Here is a 14550-nt window from a genome sequence, read left to right as displayed (position 1 = left end):
AATACAAATGACAGAGTTCAACGCAGCATAAACTTTAAAACAGAGTTCGCAATACAATATGGTAACTACGAACGACGATACTCGGTGAGCTCCACATCCTGCCCACCGATGTGACGCCAACCTGCCCGAACTTCACGGAGAAGACGTGGCCCACTCGACGGTCCACCCAGGAGGAAGCGGTTGTCCAATCTAGGACGCACAGACCTCCTCGAAGTCAGCGGGAACACAACCTGCTCAAAAGAGTTACAACAACAGCCCTGAGTATACTAATACTCAGCAAGGCTTACCCGACTCGGGTATACTTAGCCCGTTATCTAGACATGCAAGCTTTTTGGCTCTGGAGGTTTATATTGCCGAAAAGGGCTACTAATACTGCGTCCTTACTTTCAAAGTTTTAGCCCCGCTTAGTTTAATAAGTAACAACTAGATTTTCCTAAACAACTAAGCCCACATGGTTGATCACCTTATCTTTTCAGAAAACCACTACCACAACTCATATGCTCATTACTCCACTCTCATCTCAAATCTTTACTACGATGTGACAAAGTGACCAAGATTCTCTTAACCGAGAGAGATGGTGAATCGATCCGATTTAACCTTGCAAGGTGGACCTAACTCACACGACACGCGTAAACCCCGTCGGGTCACACACGTCAACCGTTCCCCTCATCACCCCGACGTCTGAATCACGCCTGCCAAAATCCGGGTGAAGGGCCCCTCACAGCGAACTCCCAGAGATCCCGGAGGCGACACACAATCCAACACCCGCCATCATACCACTCCTAGAGTAGCAGGTCGAGATTCAAAGTATCGTTGCAAATTAGGTAATTAGCTTACCGGTTTCGACTACCTCCTACTTCCGGCATGTGGTTAGTAATGTTCAAACTTGATCAACACTGCCAACAACGGTACGGTCCTCAATCGACATAAGCGGAGGCTACTTTCCATCCCTTTTCATATCAGAACTAACTCATCTCCGCCCGGTCTCTATTTCTCATTACTCAATACTTCATTTCCATGCCACTTGCCATAAGAAACAAGATTTTAAATCTCGCGAGTGACAGAAATCACTCGACTTCTACCGAGATTCTACTTAGCAAAGCATTTCTAACGACACCTGTACACTAGTATAGACTCACCGGTACCTAGGGAGAACATGCAAACTAGGGTTTCATACAACTCCTAGAACATAAATGCACCAATATTTAAATAAACATTGAATATTGAAATTAGGGTTATGCTCCGGGGCTTGCCTTTCAGGTCAGCGGAGTTAGCGACTTCTTCAGAAGTGTGCTCAACTGCGTCCTCATGCTGCTCTTATGCTTGCGGCTCCTGGACCGGCTCAGCAACTAGCTCATAGACGGCTTCATTCGTGGCGTCTACACGTATGAAAAAATGACATGCAATAGTTAGAACACAGAGCGATGCATGAGTGCTCACGATGCGATGCATTTCAAAGCAATGCAATAAAAAGAACCGATAACACTGACAGGCATCGTTTGAGCAGACACCACAAAGAAAGTAACAACTGAACGATTTGAGTGCTTAGGTGTGATTTAGAAGTTCAACTTGTTTTAGCCTGAAGTGTTTCCTCCAAACAACAGCTACTAAACTTGCTTCGGAGGATTAAACACAACCCTAAAGCAACATGGATTTAATTATGGACCTAAAAGCAATTACTATCAAGCAATCCTAGGCAAGGTACCTACAACAACCATCAACCTGGTCCTATAAGTTTAAAATGACTTAAACAGGAGCTCACATGCATGAAGGAATTAACTAGCAACAACCATGAAAGGAAAGAGCATAGCTAGGAACAAAACAAAACAAAAACCTAACTTGCAGATATGATCTAGCAACAAGAATTTACCAAAACATTATGATATAGATAAAACATGTCACATAATTTTTCCAACATGAGAAGCTACTGATAAGCCAGGCAACAAAAATTTACCAACATTTGTCGGTGACCGAAAAGATTTATTTTAGCCCTAGGATAGAAATCAAACAATAATAGATCCACAAACATGCACATAGGTTATGCACTTGAAAAAAAAATTCAGTGGACTACACGTGCAAAGAGTAAGCTACTACCAATTTTTCATAATTTTTAGAGCACCAAAACAGCAGGAACAAATTAAACTAGCTTACACATACACTAAAATTTAGCATGGTCTAAACGTATCATTTCATAAGCATGAGTATTTTTCCTCTGAAAATCTTGATTCAAGAAACTCAACAAAATTTAGTTTGCATTTTTAGCATTTTTCTACATTTTTCTACGAATTTAGAAAGCTTTCAGCCATTTAAGCAAATAAAAAAACCCTAAACCAGGGGCTGACGACTGGGCCCCACCCGTCAGTGGGAGGGAGCCCAGCCCAGCTACCCTGTTCGTGCGCGCATGGCCAGCCATGGCTGGTGCGACGGCGGCGCGGCTTCCCCCGCCGGCGGCGAGGCCGACCGGCGGCGGGCGGGGCTGGCCCGTGGCCAGGGGAGCCCGGCGGCCTCGGGGCGCGCGGCAGCGGCTTGCGGGCCCGCGCAGGGGCACTCCGCAGAGGGCGGGTGGCGGAGGCCGAGCGGCCACGGTGGCGCTCCGACGGCGGCGGCGTGGGATTCGGAGGGGGAAAGAGTCGGGAAGAATGAGGGGCTCGCGGGGAAGCTCACCACGGGCTCGAATCGGGTGGAGGATGGCCGGAGAGGGGTCGTCGGCATGAGGGGCGGAGCTCGGCGTGGGGCTTCAATGGCGGGCTCGATTCTGGCCGGGGAGCGGCTCAATCGAGCTCGTGGAGGGGCGGGATAGGTGCGGGGCGAGGCTAGGTAGTTTGCGGCGTGGGGAAATCGGGCGGGGCGGTGAGCAACAGCCAGCGCGGCTAGCGGCGGCACAGCTCTGCTCGACGAGCTCGACCCGAGCTGGAAGAAGGAGAGGAAGGGAAGGAGGAAGGGGACGGGGCATCGGGGAAGGATAAGGACGAGCTCGTTCGGACGCCGAGGTTTGCCATGACGGCCGACGCGTGGCGTCGTCGGCGGTCGGTCGCGGTATGGGCGTCGGGCAACATAGTGGAGCACATGAGATGAACAGTGAACACGTTTGACTAAATTTGATGCTAGTTTGACCATCCAAAACTCAAATTTTCATATGGAAACATAAAATTTGGTCAAAATAGAAGTTATAGAGAAAGAGAAGATCTACAACTTTTATTTTGGGCGAAAGTTGATTTGAAACTCGGATCATGCAGAAAAAAATGCGGTCGAACACAACTAAAGTTGAGTATACTATGCAACTTGATTAGCGCTAATGATGAGCTTAAGTCCATGATTAGCGGGTCAAGCACATGATTAGCATCGCGATTAACACTGGGGTGTTACTGTTGTCGCCAGAATTTTGACCAGGATTGGTAGGCCAAATGTCAGAAGAAACCCACGGTAAAGGAGTCCACTTAGCCAGGCTTATATCATAAATTTGGCCAAATACAATGATAATTGGGCACTCAAGGGTCAAGCTGAGATGGGGTCATGGGCCTAATCCATGTTGAAGCCCAGTCTATTCACGAAGCTGGATTGCAGGAAGAGGCTGCACTCGTTGACACCTCCGACGTGCTACATGCGGCCATCGGCCGATCCCAGCCGACGTCTGCGTGGGAGGTCTGCCTCGCCCGAGCCCACAGCAGGGGTTCCCGATGCTGCTGGAATCACGTCAAGATATGTTCGGAGTCGACGGGGATTGCCGAAATAATAAGATCTGCCACGATTGTTTCGGCTGATATCTGGAAGCTTCATGAAGATCTAGATTGACGGAAGGCAGGAGTCTAGATTTAGTTAGTTATTTAGATATTATATTTTGTTTCCTTTTGTTAGTTAGAGTTTGCCTTACGGGTCAAGTCATCTAAACTATAAATATGTACCTATTCATTTAATGAAAAAGAAGAACGTCATCACGTCTCGCAAAAACAATTCTCGGCGCACCGCCACCCCTGATTCTAGGGTTTCAACCAGGTAAGCGCCATGCTGCCCTGATCACTTCTTGCGATCAGGGCAGCATTGTTCTTGATTTTACCTTGGTATTACTCGTACTGAAGCGTTTTTTATGGCGAGTAGTGCTAGTTATGCTGATGTTCGTAGCATGACCTTTAGTAGAATTATCATGCTCTTGTTGTTTATCATCTACGAATATCATGTTATCTCTGCGTGATCATGTATTAATGTTACACTAATTCTCGTTGCATAGAGTTAGTCGCGTAGAGATAACACCCTGCTTCTTTTCTATCTAGTAGATCTAATCTGTTATGGTTTGTTCTTATACTGAAGAATCGGCTTAATATCTGCTAGGTTAGGTCTTGCAAATGAGTTAGACGATCCGGCGACGTATTAGATGCTTTGCCTTGATCTTAATAGGGATTGATCCGGGAATCAACTTTCGCTTATTCTTAGGCCTCTATTCTGGTTAAGGTTTGGTTATCTATTACGCTCGTTAGGCCTAACTACGTGTAGGATGTTCCGATCTAGCAGTGAAGTTTTTACCGTCGTGGATTGGATTAGCTAGATCTAATTGAAGCAGTTTTTGCAGTTATTTGCTTTATCTATTAATATCCGGATATGCAGATCTGATCTGACACCGGGACTCGGTCGGCTTTTTAAAGCCGATGCAAAAGTCGTCCCGGGGAGCCGACCACTGCTCGGACTAATGTTTACATGTGTTTGTGCATGCAGGCAAATCATCGAAAGCACGTTCGCACATTTCTGGTCGGGTATAGGTCAGGTGGCAAGCCCTGCATCTCCGGAAGCGTCGACGTGTGCCAGGATCTGAGCCGTTGACCGAGGGACCGGTGCCAGCCAGCGTCCTGGCAACCTCCCAGCTCTTCGTGTTGTCTGTCGCTATTCACCGGTGGGTTTTGACCGACAGTTACACCACCCCCACCCCCAAAAAATTTTTTGCTGGCTCCACCACTGCTTATGCAACCCTATATTATGGATATCATTATTTTATTCTACCATCAACCACAATAGATATTTCAAGACGCCCAGCCCAATTGGATATTAAGTACCGCCAATACTAAACCCAAAGGAAGAGAAAACATGACTCAAAGCAAATGAAGATTCGTACTTCATCAGTAGTACTTACGTGTTGAAGATCAGGTCGCGAGCAGTGACTAGCTTTTCCTCAATCTCATCATACATTTCATCACCAAAAAGGTATCTCAGCCTCTCTGGGTCATCAAGGGGCCTAAATGAAAACAGAAAGTGATGTGATAAACACATTTAACTATTTAGAGGTAATCACATGCAAAATCATAAAGACTGACAACCATGACCAATGATCATGGAAGGTCAATATTTTGGTCCTCTTCAGAGGAAATTTTGTTCTTTTTGTAAGAAAATCAAATTTTATTTTTTTGAAAGAAAATTAAATTTTTTTTTGAACTAACACCTCCGTTTTGCTAAAAAAAAAAGTAAAACCCACTGCGACGTCGAAATAATCATTGCTATAAAAAAAGTCATTTTCCGTCCCTAGCCCGACGGACCTGCTCTGTTCCCTGGCCCCCAGGCTCTCCCTCCCCTGACCGCGGCGGCGCGGCGCATCCGAACGCGCCTCGGTCTAGAATTCCATCCTGGGCAGTCTGCACCCGCAACCACGTCTCTCATCCTCCTTCCGCCGCCGCCATTCTCATCTCCCCCGCACTGTCGTGGAACGGGATCCATCTGGACTCGAAATTTCCTCTCTCTCGCTGGTAAGCAAACCCTAGTTTGTTTGGACGAATTGCCCGTTATGTTGTGCAAGACTCTTTTATTTGTTGTGCCGCCTCAAATCCGAACACTTAATTTCGGGACGGGAATTCCAGTTCGTTGCGAGTTTGATTGCTGCGTGCAGCAGTAAGTTAGGTTTATTTTACCCCGCGAAACTCAGGGTTGAGCTAAACCTAGCCGCTTTTCTTGCTGCCGTTGTGACTAGCCCTGTCGACCTGCTGCTTGATTTGGGAACTAACATGGTTCATGACATGGGCGCCCTGTTAGTGTGTTGGACAGTCCGTGCAGGTGAAGCTAAGTCGTAACTTTCTTTTAGATAATGTATTAATCCGGCCTCTATATCCACAACATGGACAACATAGATATATATAGCCAATGGTTACAAGAGTTCTTAGACTCTAAACATCAAAATGAGCGGTTTCACAAATACAAGAAAGAAAGCTCTAAAACAAAGAAAAAAAGCTAGAATACTAAGCTTCAACCTTCTCTTTCGTTCAAGCTTCAATCTTGCAGTGTCTTATGTAGAAGAAATCCATCACATCTCCCCGTTTGCTTAGAAACTTGATGTCTCAATTATCTATTACTTGTCAATCGAAAAACCTCCGCCTACTCCACGGAGAGAATGGCACCCAAAGGTGTCACCAATGTCGACGCCAGCGTAATGCTGGACTAGGATTCCCTCGTACGGTTTCCAGTAGCAGCCGGCAATAGGGAAAATTGTATTGCTTTAGCTACCACTGTTAGTTTTGTGTTGTTGAGTGGGGAGTTCTACCAGTGATCTTCTGTTTCGCTGTAAATTAAAGCTAAGGTGTAATGTCCCTTGGCAGTTAAGTGTGCCTGTTTCTGTTCATCTTTTAGGTTATAGCTAGTTCTCACCAAACTGATTTGCGTCTTGCGCGCACAAGTCTCTTGCACCATATTTCGATTGGGAAACCATCCTAATCAGTGACATGAAAAATTAAATTTGATGTGAATATTGTTGACCATGTGGTCTGGAGTGTTTCGTTGTTTTCAGAAAACCAATGCTCCTTTTTTTTGTTGGCTATAAAACTTATATTAGTATTGTTGAAGCAACCACCTAGCTTGTTTTAAAACTGTGACAGCATCTTGCAAGCAGCAGTTCTTTTATGGCTGACTGCCTGTTATAGATATGATGCTAACACTTTTTGATCTGTGTAATTGGCGATAAGGTGCTAGGCACCACCCACCTAGTGCATTGTGTGCTTTAGAAACTGTTTTAGCACACAGGATTCCAAGTCATATGCATCTAGATTTTTTGTATAGAAAAAATATGCCTCAGTTTAATTATATTATATACTTCCTCCTTTTTCAGTATATAATGTTTAGGACAAGCTAATTAGTTTATTCTAAAGTAATCAGCTTGTCGTAAACATCACATATTTAAAAACTGAAGGAGTATATTTTTGGAAGTGCTGTTTTTCTTTTTACATCACTATTCTTGACAGTAATATACTTTATTTATTTTCCTGGTTGTTTTACTTGATTAGATTTTAATGATCTTAAATGGTGTGCAGATTAGGTTTTTAAATTGGCTGAAATAAAATTCTTTGCCCGACGGATATAACAAGGCCTACCTGAGAAGGAGGTGCTCTTGTGCAAGGCGAAAAGTTGCTTTCTGTTTTTGCCTTGTTGGTCTCTTTGCAGCTGCAGGGACAGGGACAGTAAACACTTTAGTGGGGGACACTATCAGTATATCTTCCTTTTGCTGTTGCAGGGGTTGTACCTTTGGTGTTAACTATTTGTACGGTGTGCAGAGTTTAGGCTAAGTAACAGAATGCAGATATTCATTTATCCTTTGCAGTAGGAGAAATGTTAAATTCTCCCATGTCGTTTACAATTTATGCTCATTTTATTCTGTTATTAACAATTTGAGTTAGTGTGCAGATTAGGCCATAGGAAGCGGTTGGGATTAGTGTTATTTTGCAAGAACTCCAGACCTGTTATGTCTTGGGACTGCAGGTCTGAGTAGCTGCTCCTTTTTTGGGCAGTTAACCTCTGTTCAAAATGAATGGGTAAATATGCTTGATGCTAATGTGTTGGTAATATTGTAAACTAAATACAGTTCATGGACATAGTTGAACTTACTTTGCTGATGATATTTTCTCTTTTGTCATCTTCACATGTGTGGTGACAACATCACTTGAAGCATATCTTGTGTTGATGTCACTGATATCTTGTGTTATTACATTGTCCATCAATACTGCAAAGACCAATTAAAGTTTGGGGGGCTTTCATGTATCAGGGAGCAATCCGCTGCATTTAGAGGGTTAATGATCTGTTAACATATTCTCTGCAGGCTTCTAATCAGTTGGACCTATTCTGAATCATGGCGGAGCACTTGGCTTCGATATTTGGTACAGAGAAAGACAGAGTCAATTGCCCATTTTACTTCAAGATTGGGGCTTGCCGTCATGGTGATCGTTGCTCCCGTCTCCATAACAGGCCAACCATATCACCGACTCTTGTGCTGGTTAACATGTATCAACGCCCTGACATGATCACCCCTGGGGTTGATGCTCAAGGCCAGCCAATTGATCCTCGCAAGATGCAGGAGCATTTTGAAGATTTTTATGAGGATATCTTTGAAGAACTGAGCAAATTTGGTGAGATTGAGAACCTCAATGTATGCGACAACCTTGCTGATCACATGATAGGCAATGTCTATGTCCAATTCAGGGAGGAAGATCAGGCAGCTGCAGCTCATACAGCCCTTCAAGGCCGCTTTTACTCTGGTCGCCCAATTGTTGTTGACTTCTCCCCGGTTACTGACTTTCGTGAAGCAACCTGCAGACAGTATGAGGAGAACAGCTGCAATCGTGGCGGATATTGCAATTTTATGCATGTGAAGAAGATTGGTAGGGATCTGAGGAAAAAGCTCTTTGGGCATTACAGGAGACCAAACAGGGGAAGGAGCCGCAGCCCTAGCCCACATCACAGGAGGGAGCGTCGTGACCGAGATGATTACCGTGGCGGCGGTGGCCGTGGCCGTGATGACTACCATGGTGGCGGTGGTCGTGGCCGTGATGACTACCATGGTGGCGGCGGTGGGCGCAGGGGTGGAGGCAGCAGGTCTGAAAGGTACGATGATGGAGGGAGGCGCAGGCATGATGGCAGCCCCCCTCCCAGGCGTGCAAGAAGCCCTGTCAGGGAGAGCAGTGAGGAGCGCAGGGCTAAGATTGAGCAGTGGAACCGTGAGAGGGAGGAAAAACAAGGGTGAGCATTGCTAGTGCCTAGTGCCCTTCAAGGCAGGCAAGGCAGACATTAAGTTGTCGAAATGTTTACTGGTAGTGCCGTTCTATGCTGTGTGTGCCTGTGTGGCCTGTGGGAGATTGCTATGTTGTCAGAATTGTGTTAGTTTGATGATGCGAAGTGTAGGGCAAGGATTCTAATTTATTTTGCCCATTAAGACTCGGAAACTGCCATTTGTGTGTTGCAAAAAACATTGTTGTTTGGCGCTTGTGCGTTTCACACAATTCTACAATGCAACTTTCGTATCATGACGTATGATAATGCTACTGTGATGGTTGGTGCCTGAGCCTGTGTATGTTTTAGTCGAGCTCTGCTTGTTATTGCTGGTGTGCACTGGCATAACCTTTGTTTTCGTTTCTCCTGTGCTTTGCCGGTATGGCCAATTGGCCACGTTTCTCCTGTGCTTTGCCGGTATGGCCAATTGGCCACTGGTGCGGACTGTCCAGCAAGGGTACTTTTCGAAATCTTCGAATGCTCCCATTTCCGTTTGTTACGCCATTTCTGAGGTCTGACCGTCTGGGTGTCTGACTCTGACCGTTAGAGGTTACGGCGGCACAGGCTTCTGTGGTGGTCAGGAATCAAATCAAGAATCGGAAGAGAAGATTCCTGCGGCGGTGCGGTCTGGCCTAAATTCGGAATATACTCCCCGGACCTAGAATAATCTTTACTAGCTTAGTGTCACTCAGTTCTGCTAGCAACCAACTCGTGCTATCCGCCAAAATTACTTTTCTCTCACACTAAATCAGCATCAGCCACAATCAGCCGAACAAGATTGCCTCAAATTTGTCGTGTCAGATTTATCACCCGTGGCGCTTTAGACCAAAACCACCGCTTTCATCTATATTCAAATTTTTACTCCCCAAACAATATCGGAAAAAGTTTATATCACCCCCCAACCTATGGGGGTGGAATACATTTCCCCCCAACCTATGAAATGGTCTATATTACTCTCTGAACTTTCAAAACCGATCAAATTATCACCTAAAGCAGTTTTGAAAAATCATAGTAAATCACAGAAAAATCATAAAATGAAAAATTCGATTGAGTTGGACTGCAAATGAGTATATCTACACTGTGGACATATAATATGGTATATTTTAGTACATTTTTTTACAGCTATGAAGAAAAGTATAGATCTAGAGCTACAGCAAAAAGATATACTAAAGCATACCATATTATATGTTCACTGTGTAGATCTACTCATTTGGAGTCTAACACAATTGAATTTTATATTTTATGATTTTTTTCTGTGATTTACTATGATTTTTTAAAACTGCTTTAGGAGTAATTTGACCGGTTTTGGAAAGTTCAGGGGATGATATAGACCGTTTCATAGTTTGGGGTAGTCCACCCCCAATAGATGAGGGGGTGATGTAGACTTTTTTCAACAATATATAATTTAGAACGGAGGAAATATTATCTTATGAAAAACAAAAATTGCTGATTTTTTTCAACGGCAATAAACATTTCGTCAGGGCTCTTTTTTTCTGTTTGAATTGGCGTAGCACCAAATTTCAGATCCGAGTATGGTCTGAAGTCGATTTCAGATGGTTTGGCAGGATTCTTCGGCCCAGGCCAGCACATGGTTATCAGTACCATGCAATTTGGTTCTTTTAATGATGATGCACGGGGTAATTTGTTTTTGTTTCTTCTTTTTGACGCCAGTACGCCACCATGGCATTTCTCTAAAAGCGATGTGCAGTAACGGAGGCCATGTGACTTCCACCAAGAGCTGGACCTGGCTGCTCCAGCGTTGGGCGAACCGTGACTCCGTGAGTCGCCCGCGCCCACGGCGGCAGAGGCAGGTTTGCCGAGTGCCGGTAGCGGCTGCTCTCGCTCTTTTCCTGTCGCGCGACGGCGCGAGACGGGCAGGCAGGGGCACAGGGCGGCATGTGTGCCGAGGCACCGCGGCACCGGCACAGGCGCTGAGCTGAGCCTCGGAGCTGACGGGTGATAGTTTTGTTAAATTTCTTGGCCATGTTTGGTTAGTACTTTGATTTTTTTTTATAAAAAAATGAATGTACGCATGGAGTACTAAACGAATTTTATTTGCGAAACTTTTTCACGGATGGATATAATTTTTTTAGACGAATCTAATGAGTCAAGTTCCATCATGATTGGCTACAATGATGTTACAGTAACCGTCCCTAATCATCTTCTAATCATGCGGTTAAAGATCTTATTAGCTACAGCACATACTACAGTACCATAATTGTGAAGATTATTTTGTAATTAGACTTCATTTAATACCTTTATAAAAAAAATTTCACCTCTAACCAAACAAGGCCCTTGCATGGCTCTTAAAGAAATAGCACTGCCTTCTATTATCTTGAAATTTCACACTTCCCTTTTTTAGCTCTATTTTTATCTTTCATTTCTTCTTTGGCCCTGATGTTACATCCGTTAGAGTTTTTGGTTTCGCGTGAGAAGTAATCATTTTTGGACCAAAGTACCCCCTCCCTACCCGGCTACCCCCCGACGGTATTTGATGTCATAAATCTTTATATTTCTCTCTATAATTTTGGTCAAACTTTGAGATGGTTTGACTCTCCAAAATACTTAGAATGACTTATAATTTGGAACGGAGGGAGTCCATGTTAAATATATGTTCTATGATATCTCGATACCTATATTTGTGCTAAGGATATTTTTGTCTTTTCACAACCACTTAATTGTTGTTCAACTAGAGAGATAACAGTAGGGATCATGAAAGGGATATAAGATAAAAACAAAATTAAAGAAGGGAGTTTGAATTTTCCAATACCAGGAGGTCGTTTGTTTCAGGGCCACCGTGAGAATTTTCCCATACTTTTTGGACGCTCTTTCTGTACCATGCCAGAAAAAAGAGGCACAACATCCATTGGTAATGTCTTTTGCTGTAAAATTAAATTGAATTCTAATGAAATTGGGTCGTTCTTAGAGTATCTGCAGCAGATTATTTATCCCTCTCTCCAATATTTCTTTTGGTAATGGAAGGTACTCCAACAGACTATCAATTTTATCGTCAATATAAATTTTTTTTGGCAATCGCCGAAACACACCTCCCTCTTGCTCAAATATAGGAGGTTCCTCCCTCCATCCTATACTTTGAGTAATCTACTACAACATTTGCTATTAAAAATGTAAAAGATATTATTGGTGATGGAGAGAGAAATTATATAAGTTATGAGAGATAAGCAATCTACCGAAGGTGCTCTTAGTGTCATTAGATATATGATGAGGTATTGGTCTATCTAATAGGCAGAGTATGATTTAGTTATGTATCACGTTAGATTAAAATAATAGTAGTTAACTACAGAGAAATCAAATTGTTAATGATAAACACTGAGAAAAAGGATGATAAGTTATATCAAGAGCAAGAGACTCTCTATATCTTTTTTTATTGCTAGAAATAGATATTTTGATAGAAAAATATCTTCCAACAACTTCTCTAAGTGGTTATCCAAATATACTCATCCTTCATTCCTCATTTCTGGCTAGCCAAAGATAGATAACAGAAATAACTTTTTAGAGTGTACTCAAGATATAGAAAAATTATTGGAGAGTGAAAATATATAGAGAGCAATCTTTATGCAGAAGGCTCTCCAAATAATAATTTAGAGAGTAAAATTTAAAAAAAATTCTTGGAGTGCTCTTATGCTGGCTTTACGAAGAACCGAGCAATATGCCACTAACTTGGTTGGCGGCAGTCTCTAGTTGAGAGGCTATCGACCACGTGCTCGCAGGTTCAAGTTCAATGCTCACCAGCCGGGTGTTCACAAGTTGGACTAATTAAATGGTTCGATATTCCACTTTATTAAGGAAAACACACATTGACATCTACACTCCATGGAGTTCTTTTAGCCAGACTTGCTACTAGAGCGAACACTTCAATGCTATTGCCACTTCATCTGCTACAACCTGGACACCCAGATCTTACTATTTATCAGTGACATAGGGCACCTTTCGATTGAAATGTGGATGTTTATGAAACCATGCACATCTTTTTCATTGAAGCATTTACAATATTCCATGACATCCATTCAAAATTGTCAGTATCATCCTTAAGTATCATTTGAGAACCGACATCAAAGGGTGCAGCCGTGTTAGTTCAACCTTATTAAATAGAGGGGTGGGACAACGTAATACAATAAACCAATAATGATAGGTGGCCACTAATCACATGGGCATGGATGAATGTCAACCTAAAACTACCAACTCTTTTGTTGGAGAAATAGGACTACTTATCATGTCATTGTGTGCCCTTCTCTTCTACTACTATTCTTGATGTTGGACTGTTACTACAAAGGGTGGTAAATGTGTAGAAGGCGTTGGCATGGACGAATGCCAACCTAAAACTACCAACTCTTTTGTTGGAGAAAAGGCACTACTTATTACTGTATGTCACTATGCGCCCTTCTAAAAAAAGAAATAAATAAAATTGTTGGACTGTTTTGACCTACAAAGGGTAAATATAAAAGGAATTACTATAGCATACACAAAAATTTGGAGCTATTGTTGGAAACAAAATTAAGAAATGCTCAAAAATATAGTATTATCAACAAAACTATTGCATGCACCAGATAAAGGTGATAAGTGAACCAATAGAAATTTCTTAATTGTTTTTAGGAAAAACCTTGTTCGCTATTGTACGGCAAATTAATTGTGCGCTTTTTCTTATACTACCTCCTATCACTTTTATTCGATCTTTTGCACAGAAGGTTTGACTCGTATGAAGTTTTTTATTTGTCTAAAATATCAATTAAAAAAGTAGTTTACATTAAGAGAATACATGGTCATGAAATCAACATACCTATGGCCAAAATATATAGTTAAACGTAAGTTCCCCACTGCAATTTACTTCTAATTTCATCAAACAAAATTACTTCTAATTTCCAAATGCGATGAAATGCAAATGCACTAGCCAAAAACCACCATTATCATAAACGCATCCTGAAGCTTGCTTATTAACTCAAGATTAGAAACAATAATATTAATCTAGATAATATTGTTATATTTCCTTCATTTCAAAATGTAGATAGTTTTGACGTTTCTGTATTTATAGATTTTATCAAGGGGGGCGCTATTTAGCACACTGGGTGCTGAATATTATTTAGCGCGCTAGCCCCCCCTAGAGTCATGGAACCAAACCGAAACCGGGAAAAAGAAATCCAAAACCGAAAAATTCTTCTTTCAACCCAAAAAATATTGCATACCTCTGAACAGGGAACCGAAACCGGAAAAGGTATTCCTGAAACCGAAAAACTGTTATCTCAACCGAAAAAATAGTATTCAGCACGCCAGCCCCCCTCTCCCCCGTCTAGAGCCAGGAACAGGCTGAAAACAAAAAAAAGTATTCCTGAAACAAAAAAAACTGTTCTTTCAACCGGAAAAACACACCACACCTCGACAAGAAGCTGAAACCGGAAAAAATATTCCCAAAACCAAAAAATTGCTATTTCAACAGGAAACCTATGTTTCTTAAACCAGAAAATGGTGCTTGTAACCTGAAAATTATCCCGACGTCGAAAGTATTCCCAAAACCGGAAAAAGTATCCC

The 14550-nt window shown here is 42.7% G+C and overlaps 1 protein-coding gene and 1 long non-coding RNA gene across 4 annotated transcripts; one reads left to right on the top strand and one right to left on the bottom strand.

Moving 5' to 3' along the window:
• The first annotated feature begins 5492 nt into the window (after window positions 1-5492).
• On the top strand, window positions 5493-9273 carry LOC120710113 (splicing factor U2af small subunit B-like). 3 transcript variants are annotated; one of them, XM_039995782.1, is made up of 3 exons: window positions 5506-5726; window positions 7278-7775; window positions 8060-9273. In XM_039995782.1, exon 3 carries the CDS (start codon window positions 8090-8092, stop codon window positions 8978-8980), a length of 891 nt encoding a protein of 296 aa, XP_039851716.1. In that variant the 5' UTR covers window positions 5506-5726; window positions 7278-7775; window positions 8060-8089; the 3' UTR covers window positions 8981-9273. The 3 variants fall into 3 exon arrangements, with proteins under 3 accessions (XP_039851714.1, XP_039851716.1, XP_039851715.1); XM_039995780.1 differs by lacking the exon at window positions 7278-7775 and having other exon boundaries at window positions 5493-5726; XM_039995781.1 differs by having other exon boundaries at window positions 7278-9273.
• Window positions 6032-7990, bottom strand: LOC120710114. The gene is made up of 2 exons (XR_005689832.1): window positions 7849-7990; window positions 6032-7758 (listed from the first exon to the last, which is right to left on the bottom strand). It is a non-coding gene; the product is annotated as an uncharacterized LOC120710114 (long non-coding RNA).
• Window positions 9274-14550: the final 5277 nt, after the last annotated feature.

The sequence above is a fragment of the Panicum virgatum genome, chromosome 5K (genome assembly GCF_016808335.1).
Source record: "Panicum virgatum strain AP13 chromosome 5K, P.virgatum_v5, whole genome shotgun sequence".
NCBI classification, from domain to species: domain Eukaryota; kingdom Viridiplantae; phylum Streptophyta; class Magnoliopsida; order Poales; family Poaceae; genus Panicum; species Panicum virgatum.
This window is presented reverse-complemented; position numbering and strand designations above follow the sequence as displayed.